Source organism: Solanum stenotomum, chromosome 8 (genome assembly GCF_019186545.1).
Source record: "Solanum stenotomum isolate F172 chromosome 8, ASM1918654v1, whole genome shotgun sequence".
NCBI classification, from domain to species: Eukaryota; Viridiplantae; Streptophyta; class Magnoliopsida; order Solanales; family Solanaceae; genus Solanum; species Solanum stenotomum.
Window position 1 is genome coordinate 31,658,321 of NC_064289.1, and position 19,647 is coordinate 31,677,967.

Below are 19,647 nucleotides of genomic sequence, written 5' to 3' on the forward strand. Positions count from 1 at the left end.
TTAGAAAATATTATCTTTATTTTTAATCCGTCATAATTTTCATATGTTTTTTCATCTATTGCGTATTCTTCTTTATTCATTTATAAATTATGTTGTAGTTTATATTCTAAGTTATTTATTTGTATTTCTAGCTATAAAATAGTCTTTCTTTGTGCTACTATAGATTTGTGACAAATTCCTGCGAATATATTATTGTTAAGTCTATTTTGCCTATGTTCTAATTCTTGTCGTTTTTCTATAATTATTTCATTAAGTTTTTGTCTATATTCGTTATTCTTGTTATTCATTGTATTTTTAAATATTGAATATATTTATATTCTATTTTAGATATATTATTTATTAATTGATCTAATTTTTCATTATCAGTCTTTGTAATATTAAGTTGTTTATATTCCGGATATAATTTATTTAATTTTCTTCTTATTTTTCTTAATTTTCTACTGGTATGTTTCTTACCGTGTTTCTTATTATCCATAGCTCTGATAATATATTTTCTACTAATTTATAGTTTAATAAATACGATTGTGACTTTAATAATTTTCTCTTAATTGTTTCTTATTTATTTCTTAAAAAGAAGTTCAATCATTTATACCAATAGGGTATCAATATACTGACGGAGTATCAGAGAGGATTAAGCTCAGTCCTTTATAATACCGATATGGTATCAATATACCGACGGAGTATCACCAAGAATATATTTTCTACTAATTTAGAGTTTAATAAATAAGATTGTAACTTTAATAATTTTCTCTTAATTGTTTCTTATTTATTTCTTAAAAAAAGAGTCATACCGATATGGTATCAATATATCGACGGAGTATCATAGAGGATTAAGCGCGGTCCTACATGATACCGATATGGTATCAATATATCGACGGAGTATCATAGAGGATTAAGCGCGGTCCTACATGATACTGACATGGTATCAATATACCGACAGAGTATCACAAAGAATATATTCTACTAATTTAGAGTTTAATAAATAAGATTGTGACTTTAATAATTTTCTCTTAATTGTTTCATAAAAAAGAGTTCAATCCTATATGATACCAATAGGGTATCAATATATAGATGAAGTATCATATATGATTAAGCTCAGTCATATATGATACTGATATGATATCAATATACTGATGGAGTATCACAAAGAATATATTTTCTACTAATTTAGAGTTTAATAAATAAGATTATGATTTTAATAATTTTCTCTTAATTGTTTCTTATTTATTTCTTAAAAAAAAGAGTCCAATCCTATATGATACGGATAAGGTATCAATATACAGATGGAGTATCACAGAGGATTAATCTCAATCATGTATGATACCGATATGGTATCGATGTGCCGACGAAGTATCACAGAAGATTAATTTATAGTAGTGATGCTGACATCGTGCACAAATATATGGAAAGATAAAGTGGGGCAAGCGGGTAAATAATTTGGGTCATGGGTCCATTAAGGATAAATAATTTGGGTAGAGTCCAATTTGGTTAAATAGTTTCACAATTAGGTCTATTTTGTAGTTTTCCCATATTAAAATGTATTTTGTATTTACTTTCTCCATTTCAATTTGCTTGACTAATTTTCACATGACACAAAATTTAAGTAAATAAAGAAGACTTTTAAATTTTATAGACTTCAATTAAAAATATGTTAAATGTACCAAACATCCTTTAATCTTATAGTTTTAACTATGTCATCTAAAAAGTTGAAATTAAAGAAGGACCAAAAAATGGTCAAACAAATTATAACAGAGAAAATACGTCTTTTAAGTAATCCTATTATTTTATCCAAATCTCTAACAAATATTATATAAATTATTCATGGCAGAAAAATCATCATTTAGTGGGTGTAAAGAATTAAAGTAATTCAATTTTTGTTTTAAAAATTTATATAAATGGAAGTAGCCAAGAAGGTTGGATATGTTCAAAAGTAGTTTTCAAGCAACTCAAGAGGAGTAAAAAGTCAAGACTGAACCCATGTGATACTTCTCCTATTCCATTCCTTATTTCCTTTCCTTGGGCAGTACCTCCCAACAAGATTGATCCATTTGGATCTTGGTTTGCTTTTAGTGCTTAGATAAGTTTGTTTGTTTGCGTAGTAGCTTAGTAGGATAGAGAGTGTGTTTTTCCTACATTACGGTAGAAAGATTCTTTCTCTTTACTAGATTCATGAATGTAAGAGGAGAAAAAGGTTTAAATAGACTCAAATGGAAATAATATTTCATTTAGTTTAAGTTATATAAATTATAAATATAAAAATAAATTTTGTATTATCAAATTACTCAAAAAAATAAATTAATCTCTTTTACGTTTGTAGTTCTTGGCAAATTGGGATTTTCCTCACACTAAAAAATATTGTTATTTTTCCATTAGAAAATGTTCAGTGGCTATTCTCACTGATATTTTGATTGAATCGGCGAGAAAAGAAAAAATAATAATCTTTTCATACGACAAAAAACTAGGAAGCTTCCCATTATTTCAGTAAAAATTTGTGTTTTACCATACATTTTTCAGTAAGTTGATTTGTTGGAAAATAAATAAAAAATCATATTTTATTATACAAATTTCTCACTGGTTCATGGTGAGAAAAATATTTATTTCTAGTAGTGCCCTGCCCTTTCTGCATTACAAAGTACCACTAGGAGTGGCTCAACAAATTTGGTGGCCTCAAGCTAAATTTTAATATTAGCCTTAATTTTTTTAAAAAAAGAAGAAAACTTATGCACCCCCTCCCCCCTTATGTATATGTACTATGCAAAGTCATTAATTATTTTTTAATATTCTTTATTTTCAATTATTTTTAAAAGTACAGTAAGTAAAAAAAAAAAAATTAAAAAAAAATTAAAAATAAAATAAAATAAAATATATATATATATATATATATATATATATATAGAGAGAGAGAGAGAGAGAGAGAGTTAGAATAATAGAATTTAATTGTTAAATTTGACAATAGTATATTTATGAAAATAAAATCTCACACCTTCAATTACTTGTAGCATTATTTGAAATAATAAAAAAGATATGTAGTTTGTAATGTTTGATGCACGACAAGTATGTACTAGACATAATAATTGCTTATTTGGATTGAGAAGAGAACTTAAAAATATTTTTTTTGTAAAAGGAAAAAAATTGAGAAAGATTAATTTACCATTTGATCCAATGTCAATTGTTAATGACTCAAAAAGATTTATATGCTGAGGTAAAGTACAGATATAAATGAGTTATTATTCTTATTACTTAGATTTTTTCATCACTAATATTCTTCATAATTTCGAAGTCTTTTTTCTTGTTATACTCATTTCATCCTAAGATACTTGTCATATTTCATTTTAAAGAGTTAAATTATATATACTATAATACTATTTTATAGTTTATGAATACGTAACTTTTAAACTTGATACAATCCAATTAACTCCGAATATTAATCCAATTTACTCTCATGAGGTGAAAAAATATTATTCTTTTGGAATGGGGGAGTAAATATTTTGTAATTTCTACAATATAGTTTTCATTTTATTTTTTTAAAAAAATTAAAATATATCGCATAAAAGTTATTTGTCTATATCATGTATACTAATTTGAAATTGTTAATAGTAATTCATATAGGGTTTGAATTTTAGATTTGTATTTTAACTATATTAAAGCCATTATTGACTCTTCAACCTTCATATTATGATTTTAGATTCGTCTTTAACCATATTAATTAAAAAACTTTTGGAAAAAATGTCTGAGATATATCTGAACTTTGATCGAAATTGTTGTAACAATATCGAACTTTGGAAAGAACCTTTTACCCCGCACTCTTTAATAGTGTATTTTAAAGATATATATGTGCTCACGTGGACATCATAAAAATTGCATCATTATAAATAGTAATGTGTCCACGTGGATACATATATACCTTTAAAATACACTATTAAATAGTGTAGAGAGATAAAAAAAAAGTCCTCTATAAAATTTGATATCGTAACAATAATTTCGAAATATTTTTCAGTCCATTTTTCCTAAACTTTTCAACATTGATATTATGATTTGATAGGACATTCAATTATTAAAAAATGCTATCGAAAGACTACTACTGATATTTACTTTATTTGACATGTGTTCTAAGATATTACCAAAAAAGACCAATATTAAAATGTGTTCTGCAGTTACATTTTTAAAGTAATATTCTATTTGTCTAACAATAGTTATCCACTATTAATTTAAGGATAAACTACCTTATTAGACATACATCACTACTATATATACTAATATTATCTTTACTTTTAAACAATTACATATATTACCACTTTTAGTATTTTATACCATATATTAATATATTATTTGAAAATACTATTAGATACCCACATCCCTTAAAACTATTATTGATTAATTATCTGTTTAAATAACTCTTTCACTCAAAATCAACCACTATCTCTTAATTCTCCCCTCCCATGTTTATCACTCAGTTATGTCTCCTCCTTTATGATTCAAGAATTTCACCTTACAATTTCATTTCAACAATAGTTAATCTACTCTCTTCTTCTCAAGATATCATCACCACAAATTCTCCTGAACCAAAATATCATTTTGTATTGTTCATTTATCACGAGTTTCAATCACAGTAACTGCTACATAGAAAACTTTCAATTCATAGTGGGTCTTGATTGTTTGTCTCCGAAAGAAATGGATCTTAGTTTTGATTATGTTATGTCACAGTGCAAAAGGATCAAAGGGAATATTGTTGAGAGTTTTTGTTTGTTGGTGTTCTTCTAAGACTTTCTTTGGTTACTGTGATATGGATGTGGTAGTACCAATATTACTTTGATATAGCCTTTGAAACATGTGTATCCAATAAGTAGTAATCATAATCAAGATTCGAGTTGTATTTTTAGTAATGGGGTATCTGAACATGTATATTTATCCACTATATATTAAATTTCGGATACATGATTTTTAACAACACAATGATATTAATGATACGACAGATACTCTACAGTCGTGATTTGTTCATAGATTCATGTGTTTCAACTACATTTCATATTTAGATACACATAATTAAATGTATATGCTTATTATGTATTCGAGATACATGTTTTTGGATATAACGTATGAAATTTAGATACACATAATTAGATGTATATGCTTCTTCTTTTTGTATATCCATATTTAGATACACATAATTAGATGTATATGTTTACTGTGTATTCGAGATACATGTTTTTGGATATAACATATGCAATTGATACTTGATACATCAAATTCATACTAGATACATATAAAAGATACATGAAATTAATATATATATATATATATATATATATATATATATACACACACATAAAATTAATACTAGATACGTATAACAAATACATGAAATTAATGCTAGATACTTTTATGATACATATGAATGTACTTGTATGGCACTCATGTATCTAAATGTTTAGTTTGTTGGATACATCATATATTGATAATAGATACATCAAATTAATGAATTTATTATTTTAAGAGTAATAATTTGAAAATAATCAAATTACATTACCAAGATATACATGCTTTTATCTTATATTAACAATATTAATGAATTTACTATTTCAAAGAATAATAAAATGAAATTAATTATCTATGTATTTTGAAAATCCTCAATTACTCCTCTAATTAAGGAAATAAGTTACAACCAATTAATTTAAATAAATAAATTTTGTATCTCAATTTTAAAATTCGACAGATACATGTATATCATGGATTCAGACTCATGTATCCTAATCATAAAATATGGTAGAGGAAGTAATATTTGATACTATTGAGAATCTTAATAATAAAGACATAAACTAGTGGGATTTATGTGATTTGTCCTTAATTTAACAATAGTTATCTAGTATTAACATGATACAACCCCTAAGGAACAACAAATAATAGGGGTAATATTACTATATTATCCTTTGACTTTATTAAATTTAATTTTTTAAGAAATATGTTACATGATAAATAGTATTTTAATAGCAAGAGTAAAATAGACACAAAAGATAAATTATCTTTTAATTTTTTAAATTGAACAACTATTTTTTAATATAGTGGAATAACTATTATTGAACGAATAAGAAAGTATTATTTTATCCAAATCTCTAACAAATATTATAATAATTATTCATGGTAGACTATTCATTGTATAGTGGGTGTGAACTTTATATTGTAGACTAGAAAGTCAAGATTGAACTTTATGTGATACTAATATTTTATTGAAATTTAAGTTATATAAACTATAATTATAAATAATTTTCATATTAGTAGTTTAAAAATATTGGCATTCTTTTTTTAATCTTTTTAATTTTTGATTTCTTATGTTTGTAGTTCTTGTCAATTTGGGATTTCCCTTGCCTTTCGTACCTTCTCTGGAAAAAGAAAAAATCACAAAATAATATAGTAATACATATTTGGGGAGAGTTTTGCACTTTAATCCCTAACTATTTCTTGTCTATTTTTTTTAAAACTCTCTCAGCCTTAATAACTCTTTTCATTTCCATTTTTTTTAAAAATACAAAATATAATTATCAAGTTTTTCTATTTATTAAATATTTTTTGAAGATAGAGCAACATGTTAATCTAAAGTCTAAACCTAGCAAACTACTTATTTCATATGGGGTATGGAGCAAAAACACACATTTAATCGGTTCGAGATTAAATATGTATAGCAAAATATTATTAGAATCAGAACTAGGATTCGTTAATAACTACGTAGTGATTAATTATTAATCTCAAGATAACTTATTCACAAATTTTCCTCATAACTAATAACCAAACGCCATATATAGTTGGTGTACTAAGTTTAATTAATACATAAAAACTAAACTACTACCGAACATGACTCTATCATGATAATTTTACTGTCTATCTAGAAGGCCAAATAATAAAATGCAAAGTACTACTGTATTTTACCTAAAAAATTTAAATATATCACATAAAAATCATTCGTCTTTTATATGATATTTAAAACTGTTAAGCTTCAAATTTTAATTCGTCATTAATTATATTAAAACCAATAACTTTTAGATTCCGATATTTGATAAGGCATTTAATATTTATCTAAAAAAACTTATCTAAAAACATACCGAATACCTTACTATTTTATTTTTTTTGGGTAACAAACACATGTTGACAAAAAGAAGGAAAAAACTAGGCACACCTCCACCAAAACAAAAACTTCTAGAAAAACTAAAAATGCTATAAACTCAAAAGGTGTTCTATTTATTGAAAAAGATCATTTATTTTAAGAGTAGTTTGAAAATATATAGAAGTCTTCTCTTATTTCACAAATTCTGTGTCCAGACAAACTATTGCATAAATTAAACTATGGTGCAAGGACCAAAGAGATTAAATATATTATTAGTGAGATATTTAGGGTTTGAATTAGGATATATTAATCTATAGCTGAGTTATTAATTCATTTCGAGAGTAATATTTTATGAATGAATAACTAATCCTTATCTAACTAATTCATCCATAAATTAATGTATATTTATTTTATAACTAACCATTATATTATTACTATCTACGTAATTCTAATCGACTACCAAATAACCGAAAAAGATGAAAAGAGTTCACTTTTTTCCACACATAAGATATTTCGCTTCCACTGCCCCTGCCCTTACCTGCTACCCCTCACCTCACCCCACTCATTACTAATATCTGCATAATTCTGACATAAAAGATTTTACTTCTTCCCGCACCCACTAATATTTCACTTCTCCACCTCTCCCCACCCCATCCACCCTATAAAAGTCTACACCATAAATCCTAAACTTTCTAAAAAAAAAAAATCTACTTTAATTTTCATATATATCATGGCAGTTGACTCTGTCAAAAACTCTAATAATAATATTGTTCCACCACCAACACCTAATTCTTGAGTACAGTGATGATGAAATGACTAAAGTTCATGCAAGTGCTGAGCTTACTGTTTTCATTCAACTGTTTGGAAGAAAATTGGGAAGTTTTCAGCTCGGCTCTTATCTTCATGGCTTCTTTAAACTCAACGATCGTGTTGAAGTGTGTAAACATGGTCATTGCAGGTAAAAGTTAATTGATCCACATCAATCAACTTACAAAAAAAGGTCGTATTTATTCTTTTAAAAATAGTAATATCTTAAAAATATCTCTGTTTCGAGGTGAATAACGATGTTGTTATGCAATTGGACAAATTTGACCCTTAGCCTAATAGAAGGAACATCACGTGGAGTGTCAAACACAGAAATTATGTAGACACGAGTCATTTGGTTTTACCCAATCCATTATCCGCGTTCGATAATAAAAATTGTGAGTATATGAAAAAGTTATTTTTGTTTTTTAAGTGAAAAATGATTTTTGAACTGTCTTTTGCCATGAGCATACTGAAATTGTTTTTGAAGTTTTACGAGTAATTTGAAGTGAATACAGTTTGTTAGTGTTTTTCGAAATTTTGAAAAATTCGGAGTTCAACATTGTTTCAACTCAGGTCTGATGATCTTGAATTTGTACGTGTTGATATCAAGTTGAATTCCGGAATTTTATGGTCAAAGTGTTTTTCGAATTTCTAACTCCTGAAAAAAATGATAAAATTTCATGGCCAAACGCCCAACTCAGATCTGATGATCTTCAAATTTGTTGGTTGTTAATTCATGGGTTAGAATACTCTGGATCTGCAAAATAATTAAGTGGGCATTTGGACATAAAAATTGTTAAAATTTTGAAAATAAATAAATTAATACTTTATTTTCAAGTTGAAAATAATATTTGATAATAAGAGTTGTGTTTGAATATAAATACAAATTGAAATTATCTTTTGAATTTTTGTGAGTGAATTGATATGGAAATTGTGAAAACAGTTTTCTTGGAGATTTTCGAATTCCCAAAAACTATAACAATTTATGTCCAAACAATGTTTCAAAAAAAAAAATCCGATTTTATTTTTGAAAATTATCTACATATATATATTTGGGTACCGAGTATGTTATTGTTTGACTTTTCTTTGGAAAACAATCAAATCGATTAATTTGCATTATGTTGCTGTAGGTACTCTGCCAAGTTCTCGAGCCAACGTGATTATGATCGAGCTACTCAGAGAAGCACTTGGCAGATTTCGGATCAATATTTCATCGAGGTTTATAAATGGCTGCCTAACTTCCAATTCGGAAAAGTGCCATTTCTTTGTGCTGGAGACTTTGTGGAAGCCCGGTTAGAAGGTCTCCCCGTTGAGTATTTCATAGATATCGCGGTGTTTAAACTTGCGCATGCTGTTTGCGAGCCTTTGGGTTGTCCGGTCTTAATGGTTGATACTTCGAAAGGTAAACCTCCTCGATTTTGGTTTCAGTTGATCAATTCAAAATGTTGTTCAAATCTTCCATTGCACGTTCAAATAGTTGATGGTCCACTAGTTGGATTGACTTATTCACGAGCACAATAATGCTATCGTTGTGGTGGATTTGGACACATTCGAAAGACTTGTCGTCAGCTCAATCAACGGACAAGGTCTTACAACTCCGGTCCAACTCAAGTCCATGTCCCAGTTTCTAATTTATCATCACCAACCTCGTTCCCTGAAGAAAGACAAGGTGTTGTCCAAGCTCATGAGTCAATATCGCATATGAGTTCAGAAGAAAATCGTGAAGGAAGAAGTGAAATCACGCCATTTTCTCCTATAAAGTACTTTGCTCGCTCCTCAGGGAGTACTAGTCCCTCGAGGCCAATTGAACAAACGGAAATGGGGGATAAGGGTGCTATTCTTGTTGAGACTGGCAAGGAAGCAGGGCGAAGTTGTATAATATAGCAGATGAGGTTTGTGAAATCAACGTTGCTGTAAAAGTTACTAATTTGAATGACCAAAGGGGACATCAGCACAGGGTAACTATAACTCCCCGCGCTGGTAATGTCCCCCGTTGTTCCAAAAAATTGCTTTACACAACCATTGAGGATGTTGAGGACCGGAATGCAATCCGTACGTTAAAGGGTACTTGTGATGAGAACTATGTTTCAATCGCAATTGTTTTTGATAAATCCTCTGTGCTAATCAATGATGATCAAATCATCAGATGTTTCAGTTTCTCTGCTTCTCACATTTCAGAAATGACATTCAAAAGCATTGGATCAGATGGCTATGCCAGAAACGTGAAGGGTAATTGCTTGCTAATGTGGAACGGGGAAGAGCTTCTTGTTAATGTTTCCCCTGTATCGTATGGTAATACACAACTTTTGTCCCAAAATCTCGAGTTTAGTGCCTCGTGGTTGGCTGTTGAGTCCGATTCAGATGAATCATCTAATGGTTTTTCGAGTTCTTCTGGAGAAGGTTCAGCTGATTCCTCTCGAAATGGAGACACAGATTCGGATGAATCCACATTGTTTACTTCTTCTAGAGAAGGAATTTCAAATGAATCTTCCGCTTCATTTAGTTCTAGCAGTGAGTCCTCTATGTCCCTTATGAATTCAGCCACACATTCGGAGGACTCCTCGTTGTTCTCCACTGATGCAGATGAAATTTCAAATGGAACGTCTTCTCCTTCCAGTTCTGAAGAAGACAATGAATCATTTGTTCTTTCTCCTTATGGTGAATAGGTAAGCTATGTTCGAGATTCAGAACTATTTTTTTTTGTCATCGTTTAAACCCTCAAACGTCTCCACATCCGTGCAAAATAGAGAGGCTTGGGAGGTAAGGGAAAGGGGAGACAATGCACCACCATCTAGAACCAATTTAGCAAAGCCCGAATACAGAAAGGCAGCAAGTTTTGGAGCTACATTTTTCTATGCTACTCATACTAATCGTCTCTTAACATCTGTGATTTTGTTGAGCAAGTAATTTAGTTCTAATCATTTTTGGTTGTACTAATGTCAAATTGTACATACTTTATGTATACTTGTAATTGATCTCAAGAAAGTTTTGAAGGAAATAGAACAAGAAGTTCTTTTTTGAAAAAAAATTACTATGTAAACGCTGTTTATGCTAGGATTGTTTACTTTTTTCATCACTTTAGCTATCAAAAAGTCTTTAAACAATAGACCGTTCTATCACTGAGATACTGAGGAACAACAGTGTCGTAGAGTTTAATTTCCATTCTCTACTCACGATTAAAAGCGCTCATTGTTTAACTCTAAAGGGTATTTGAAAAACATTTATTAGAATGTCACTACTAGGATTTGAACATATGACAAACAAATTTTGAATCCCCTCAAACACTTTAAACTCAACCATGATAATCAATGTCGAGTTCATAGATGTCGGAGAAAATTATTTTTATGAAGACTAAAATATCCCTTCAATATATACGTATTTACTAATATATCCTTATTAATTAATTAGCATATCTCATAAGTTTGGTTAAATTTCATTTAAGAATTTTTTTTTTATGTAATAAACTTTTATTTTATTTTATGTTTATATATTATTATTTTATATTTTATTATTTATATATTATTTAATTTTTTATTTTATAGAATTAGAAATAAAGGTAACAACAATATCTTTGTAGGATTAAAAATAGGGATAAGAGTCTGAAAAATACCCCAACTTTGGTTGGATTTGTTGTTGCGATACTAAACTTTCATGAGGACCTATTACCTCCCTAGACTATTTAATACCGTATTTTTTACCCCCTGAACTATTTAATAGTGTATTTTAAAGGTATATATGTGTCCACGTGGACACATTACTATTTATAATGTTGCATTATTTTTTATGTCCACGTGGGCAAATATATATGTTTAAAATATGGTATTAATTAGTCTAGGGAGGTAATAGGTCCTCATGAAAGTTTAGTATCGCAACAACAAATCAGACCAAAGTTGGGGCATTTTTCAAACCCTTATCCCTTAAAAATATGAAGGACTTAATTTATTTTTGTGGTGAATTTTTCCTATATAGTGGTTTAATTTGTTGAATGATTTTTAAATTTATTTTTCTTGATATTTTTAATTATATTTAAATCATAATGTTAATATTATATTAATATTTATTTAATTAATTAATTAATTAATGTATAATATTGATTGAAAATTTGAATATGTACATTGTAATTTGATTAAAATAAAATTTTAACTAAAATATTTGTAATAGATATTTAAAATAGTTTCTCTCTATAAAATAATCTTAATATTAAAAGTAATTGATACTTACCCCTTTTTCGAATTTTGACTCTAAAATGCACTTTTTAAAAAACCTTAGCCAAACATAGTTTGCTTATCAAAAATACTTCCCAAATAAATTAGCCAAACACAAATTATTTTTTTTTTTTCAAATTCAATTTTTTAAAAAGCCATTTTTAAAAAATGCTTCTAGAAATAAGCAGTTTTTAGATCATGTTTGGCATTGCTGCTAAAAACTGCTTATTATTAGAAGTGCTTTTTAAAATAGCTTTTCAGAAAAGTGTTTTTCAAGAAAAGCAATTTGTGTTCGGCAAATTCATTTGAAAAGTGCTTTTGATAAGCAATTTGTGTTTGGCTAATTTTCTATAAAAAATGCCTTTGAGAGTCAAGTTACGAAAAAAGGCAATATTGATGTGCTTTTAATATTACGATTAATTTATAGAGAGAAACTATTTTAAACATCTAATGCAGAAACTTTAATTCATTTTTAATTTAATTATTTGAAATGTACATATTCAAATTTTCAATCAATACTGTACATAGATAAATATTGTTGAATATTTTTGTTATTTATTACCTATTTTTTTTATTCGATCTTAGCTATTATCCTTCTTTTTTTTGTTATAATACTCTAAAGTTTTAAAAATTCAAACTAAAATAAAATAATAGGTACATTAAGAAAAGAAAATTTGTTATTTGTTACTTTTTTGGGAGGGTCTGAATCTTTAATTGATATTTTTTCTCTTTTTTAATTAAAATGAAGATTATTCCCCCAAAATAGTAAAAGTGTAATTTTATGGCCAAAATGATCTTAATTTCATCTTTACAACCATCAAGGATTGGCGGATGATACTGTTTCTGTCTTATTTAGAGGTCTCAAATTTGAGTCATGAGTATGAGAAAAATCCTACTACACGACATGAATCCAAATTAATCGAATTTTGATGCGGTACTGGACACTGAGTGAGAAACCGAATAATAATAAGAAAAAATGCTCAAATATGTCATCGAACTTTGAGAAAAAGCGCATCTATATCATTCGTTTAAAGTTTGACTCATCTATGTCATTTCCATTTGAGAAAAGATTCATCAATGCCATTATTTGTTAATTGGATTTTATTTTTTGATTTTGTAAAACCATTTTTTTACACGTAGTCAATTATAATTAAAGGGCAAAGGGTAAAAAAAAAATACCCTTAAACCATGTGAAATGAACAAAAATGCCTTTCGTTTATGATTTGGTCTAAAAATGTCCTTGCCGTCAATATTTTGGTAAAAAAATCTCTTATTGTAATTTAATGGGTCAAAAATGCTCATATTCTAAATGATTATATTATTTATTTTCTTTTTAACATATATTTTTCTAATAATATTTTTTTAAAATTAGCAAATGTGTATCCTACTTCAATTCAGATTTTTTTTCTTGTTTTATTATAATTATTTTTTATTGTTATATAAGTAAAAATTAATGATGAATTTACTATGATCTTATATATATGACAAATATTATCTGTCGAAAGGGTACATGGAGTTATTTTATTTTAATTGATAAAATGAGACTGAGAAGAAAAAAAATTATTTCCTACATTTCTATTTGTTAAAGTGATTTTAAAGGAAAGAAAACAAGAATAGGGTTTTTAAATAATATTCTAATTAATTACGAAGAAGATGTATTTTATAAAAAAAATTACTTTTTTTTCTTCAGAAAAAGGCATTTATGACACATTTAGTAACTATAGGGGGGATTACTTGACCAAAGTATTGACGATAAGGATATTTTTCGAACCAAAGTATTGATAGCAAGGACATTTTTAAGTCAAACTAAAAACGAATCATTTCACATAGTTTGAGGACATTTTTGACCCTTTTCCCTTAGTTAAATCATTTTTTTAAAGGAAAAAGCTCAAATATGCCATCAAACTTTGAGAAAATATTCATATATGTCATCCGTTAAAAGTTTAGATCATCTATGTGAAACAAACCTGATTTCTCAATACAAATATGCAAACATTATATAATTATTGATATCCAAATTATAATAACTGTTGACACCCAATTTTGGACCTCCACAATATAGATTAATCCTCGAGCTTTTTCAATTTCGAACGATTTGAAATAATTAGTTTTAAAAAATTCAAAAAATAAATAAATAGTTTGCAGGTTATTTTAAATAGTTTATCATTTTTTTTAAAAAAAAATATATATGTTTTAAGTAATTATATATATAATTAATATATTTTATGAATATTAGAAAATCGCCTCAAGAAGATTTTAGTTTTACTTAAATGTTTTGTCAATTAGTTTGGTTTAAGTAATAGTTTATATTTTTAAATTAATTAGTTTATAATTAAGTTAATTATTTTATTTTTTTAAAATTAAGAAGCTCGTTAATTAATTAATATTAATTCATTTTATTTAATCTTTAGTCGCCTTCAAATATAGTCTCATCTCTTGTTCTACTTCTTGGATAAATTTTCAAGAGAAAATTTGGCCCAAAACAAAATCCCAGTCCACCATCAGGCGACCCACACCACCAAAAGACCCAACAATACAATAATACAAGCAGCGACACATTCATATCAGCCCATTACAACAAAAAAAAGTAAATTTTATGTTTAACAAATATAAAAATCATATTTGTACGTTATAGCTATAGTTTGCATAATTGCGCTGCATAACAAATTTTATGTTTGCTATGGAGCATCATATTTGTATAAATCAAAGCCAGACATTCGTTTGTATAAAAGTCCAGCGATTGTATATGTATATCGTCTAGATAATTGTATATATGTAACTACTATGTATATGTATCAATGATTGTGTTTGTATATCTGTATAAAATTTGAATGGTATACAATTGAATCGAAATAAAATATTTGTATATCAAATCTCTCTCTCGCTTTATACAATACAAATTATACATTGTAATTTGTGTAATTTGTGTTTGTCTAAAGCGAGAAAGAGGGAAAGGCAAAAGAGAACTGGTAGGGAAAGATCTGTATTTGTATAATTATAAGTGTATAGGATGAAAATATATGTATTTGTATATACAATTTTCTCTCGCTTTATACAAACACAAACACAATTTATACATTTGTGTTTGTATAAAGTGAGACAAGCGAGGGAGAGTGGCGAGTGAGATCAGGGAGAGTGACGAGCCTAGGGAGAGAGGCGAATGACAAGTGTTTACTACGGATTACAATTAAATGAAACTGTAGTTATAACATTTAATTTGAATTAATAGTTAGCTATTTTATACAATTTTTCCCAAAAAGAAACCCACTAATCCAGTACATACCCATACATGCAACAATACGCCCAACCCTACCCTGTGGTCGTCTCTTTCAGCCAATAGAACCCATAACTTCAACGCTCAACCAAGCGTGAAGAACCCAGAAGCCGAAATCCAGCAAATTCGGAAAAAAGACGCGACTCCGACCCGTCTACATCAACAACCGCTTTAAACGGCGCCAACAATACCCTCAATGTCCTCCTTTTTCTGCAGTAGTAAGCTCGCCTGCAACAGCCACTCTCACGCCCCCTTTTCCCTTTTTTTCAAGATTTTCAAATCTCTTTCACTGTTGGCCTTGGAAAAGAGGGAAGAAATTCAAATTTTTCTTTGAATATTCCACCCGATTTCCCCCTTAATCTGCTCAAATTTTTTCCCTATATATGCTTCCCTCCTTTAGCGTTTGAAAGGAGGGGGGGATCTTTTTTGGACACTAGTTTATTACTGAAAATAATCAAAAGGAAGAGGTTGAGAACAAAAAAAAATTACAGTGATATGGACTCATGAGAATAAATCGATTTCTGTAGTTATTAAGTTAAGAGTTTCGAGTCTAGGAGTCTTGTTTTTTTTTTGAAACTTTTCATCGGAGCTTTCATTCTTAGAGAGTGAAGTCGTCCTCTAGCTCGTTGTCCCGGCTCGCTCCGTCGAAAAAGGTAATATCTTTGTCCTTTGTTTTTACTAGTATTCGTGCCTGTGCGTTGTGCATATTAAATGTCATAATTTTAAAATTAAATGTGATATAACTTATGTAAGATTTGAAATATTAAAATATATAACATCTTTAATTGGTTGGTAATAATGATAATGATTAACTTAGAAACAATAATAATTATAATTGATTTCAAATAAAAATAAAAATATTAAATTTATTATTATAATAATAATTATTATTAAAATGGTTATATCACGATAATTTTAAGTAATTCTACAATAAAGTTTAATTTTTTTAAAATTTAGTTATGATTCTAAAATGGCAGTTCCATTTTCTTTTAATTATTAGACAGATGTTTTGTAAAACTTATATTTGTTGATTATGGATTATTTTTAATTGCCAACATGGGACAAATGCGATTTTTTATTGTGAAGTTTCATATCTTTATAAAAGATCGATATCGAGGCTCTTTTACGAAATTACCAACAACAGATAGAAGAATCTTCTAGCACCAACACAACTGTCAAAGGGAAAAACAAAGAATGAAGACCCCATAGATGGTATAATAGAATACTTTAATAAAGTTGTCGGTCACATGTAATAAGGCCAAAATACTTTTATAAAGTAATATCTGAAAGTACTGTCAGCTAGTAAAAATAATGCAAGGCCATATTAGTATGTCGGCCTTATCGCTTTATTAGTGGCCATTATAAAAGTGTGGGCCAATATCTTTTTGTATTTTTATTTTGAAAAAGATTCCCCTTAGTGCTATATAAGGGGACGTAGTGTGTTTAGTTAGAGGCAGGTTTTAGAAGCCCACCCCCCCTCTCTCTCTCTTAACTAATTTCTTTGTAATATTTTCTAAGTCTTCGAATAAAAGTTTGCAAGTTGGTTGATATGCTGGAAGTTCTTCTTAAGGTACTTTTGTTAAATTATTTCTTTTTGTGTATTAAGCCCAAATAATGGGCTAAACTGTTTGTGTTGAACTGTAGCATACTAAGTTACTATAATAATTGGTGCATGTTGCTATCATGAAGATAGAATGAACAATCAGATTAAGGTCACACATAAATTACCCAGGCATAGTTATGAAAGATCGTTGAATTGATCTGTTGGATTACTCGTGTGGAGGGCTGACCCAGGCGGATTCAGATAGTAAGGATTTTACAAATAAACATTTCACTTAGCCAAAGTGGCAACTCAAATCTGAACATAAGTCAATAACAAGATAATGACAAATGAACTAACTAACTGTCTATGAATCCTCTAAAAACTGAGATGGACGTGGGGATAAGACCCATGACCTCCTAATAAACTAACTATAAAGCAGTAAAAAGGGGTCCTTCGAATGTAAGGAGGCACCAACTGACTCTGAGTGCTCAATTGGATCAACGAGTCATTGGATGCTGATCTTGGGTACCTGTATCTGCATCATAAAATGATGCAGGCCAAATGGCATCAGTACATTGAATGTACTAGCATGCGAGGGGAAAACTAAACATGATATAAGCTTGAACTGAATTCTGAAAGAAATACTTACCTCAACTTTACTCAACTCATGGATACTAAACTAAATGCAGAAATAAACAACAATAAAGATGCAGTTTATATAAAGCCTTTAAACAATAAGAAACAACTCAATCTACATATATAATAAAGTAATATAACTTTGTGGGAGTTTCTCTAACCGACAACCATCACTATGAGCTATGTGATGATACATCGTCTCGCCCACGCTGTCAGAACTATCCTATAACTTGCCGGGATATAAAACGCCTCAATTAAGTTGATCCACTAGTCTATGCTAAAAATCACTAAAGAATCATCTCAAAAGTATGACCCTTTCTACCCACGATGACTACATGGTTTATGGAGACATTGAGTTGTTATGAACTCGTCCCCATGTCGGTGCTCAATACTACTCCCAAAATACTCAACTCATATGTTTTAAAAACAAAAACACTTTCTGTGGTTTGAGATAATTACTCAAAAACTAGCTCAAAAGCTCTAGTGGAAATCAGTGTTTCCTCTCTTGTTTAAATGTGAAAACATTTACTCTTTGGGAATACTTAGTTTCCATATGCTCTTTTTGAAGAAATGAACTTCATTTGTTACTCTTACTTAACTCAAAACTCAAGTCTTAAAACAAGTTTGAAACATTTGTAAAAGACTTCCTGAAAAGACTCTATGAACTTTTTAGACTTAGCTCTTAACTTTCCATGAATTTGAATTTACGGATTCAAGGTTATGATTCACGTTTATGGATGATTTCTAGGTGTTTAGAAGTCATTTAGATTAGTTAGAATCAACAGGAAGTGTCAGTACACTTTAGAAGGACTTAAACGAGATAAACAATGAAAAACGGGTGGGGGCAGACGACCCACTAAGGCTGGGGTTCATTTTGGTGCACTGCTGGCGCGTCGCCCCAGCCTTCCTGGCGCGTCGCCCCAGCCTTCCTGGCGCAATGGGGGCACGCCGCGCCAGCATTGCCCCAGGCAAAACTGATGAATTTTCTTCTTGTTTTCTGACCTTAATTCGATTAATTTTGATTCTTTTTCTCAATATCTCTTTAAATTCAGGTACCCAAAACATATACACAAGAATCTAACTCAAAGTAACTCTAATAATCGACATTAAACTCTCAAAAACTCCTCAATCTCAACCCAAATTCTAGAACGAATGCAATTCAAGAACACCCATCAAGAACATTCAAACTTCCAATCTTTTTAGGACTAATTCACACTGAAATAAACATCTTTGGCACGTGGGTGAACGAACCCAACGTTATGAAAGTCTCACATACCTCTTAGGATCAAATTCTTGATGAGATCCGCTGTCAATTCCTTACGAAGACGATGAATCTTGACTTTTCTCTTCTCTTCTCTCTTGAGTTCTTCTTTCTAAAGCCCTAAAGTGAATTTCAGTTGTGCAAACTGAACCAATTCAGTTTTGACTCTAATTAATTCACTAAAAATGAAATAAATTAATTGGGTAAGGAAAAGGCCATAATACCCTTCCAAAATCTGATTTAGGCTTTCCCTATCTAAATGCCCCGACTTCAAATGGGCATATCTTCTTCATACAAACTCAAAATTGAGCAAACTCAGTGGCGTTGGAAAGATAATGCAAAGATCTTTCCTACGGTATCTTGTAGAACACCTAAATCATCATGAGCTAGGATTTATGATTGTTTGAAGTTGATCCAAAATTCAAACTTAACATAACTTAAAACAAATTTCCAGATTTTTCATTCTTTTAAAAAATGGCTCTTTTTAATTCTAGCTCTTTCACTTAGCGAGGTGTTACAATATTTCTCCCTTGGGAAAATTCGTCCTCGAATGAGATCACTCTAAGCAGACTAAGGGTGTGACATCTAACAACTAGCTTAAACACCCAACAAGCAAAAATGTAAATACAACATGCCAACTTAAAATAAAAGCCAAGAAAGGATGAGTACCTTGATTTGAAACTTCTCCGGATTCAAAGAGATGTGGGTATCTCTTCTTCATATCCTCCTCGGCTTCCCAAGTAGCTTACTCAACAAACTGATTTCTCCACAGAACTTTGACTGATGCTACCTCTTTCGTTCTCAACTTGCGAACTTTGCGATCTA

General features: G+C 29.3%; 2 protein-coding genes across 5 annotated transcripts in view; both read left to right on the top strand.

Moving 5' to 3' along the window:
• The window catches only part of LOC125872914 (actin-related protein 5), a 1,108,764-nt gene that overhangs the window by 889,150 nt on the left and 199,967 nt on the right, over positions 1 to 19,647 (top strand). The gene's annotated exons all lie outside the window — the stretch shown is intronic.
• On the top strand, positions 7,813 to 10,890 carry LOC125872924 (suppressor protein SRP40-like). Of its 3 annotated transcripts, none has more exons than XM_049553728.1 (2): positions 7,813 to 8,054; positions 9,034 to 10,890. In XM_049553728.1, the coding sequence occupies exons 1-2, from the start codon at positions 7,909 to 7,911 to the stop codon at positions 9,422 to 9,424; spliced, it is 537 nt and encodes a 178-aa protein (XP_049409685.1). In that variant the 5' UTR covers positions 7,813 to 7,908; the 3' UTR covers positions 9,425 to 10,890. The 3 variants fall into 2 exon arrangements, with proteins under 3 accessions (XP_049409685.1, XP_049409686.1, XP_049409687.1); XM_049553730.1 differs by lacking the exon at positions 7,813 to 8,054 and adding an exon at positions 8,063 to 8,298.

Coding starts and splice junctions, on each gene's coding strand:
- LOC125872924 (XM_049553728.1), top strand. CDS start 7,909: ATGACTAAAGTTCATGCAAGTGCTGAGCTTACTGTTTTCATTCAACTG. Junction 8,055..9,033: donor TGTAAACATGGTCATTGCAG/GTAAAAGTTAAT, acceptor ATGTTGCTGTAG/GTACTCTGCCAAGTTCTCGA.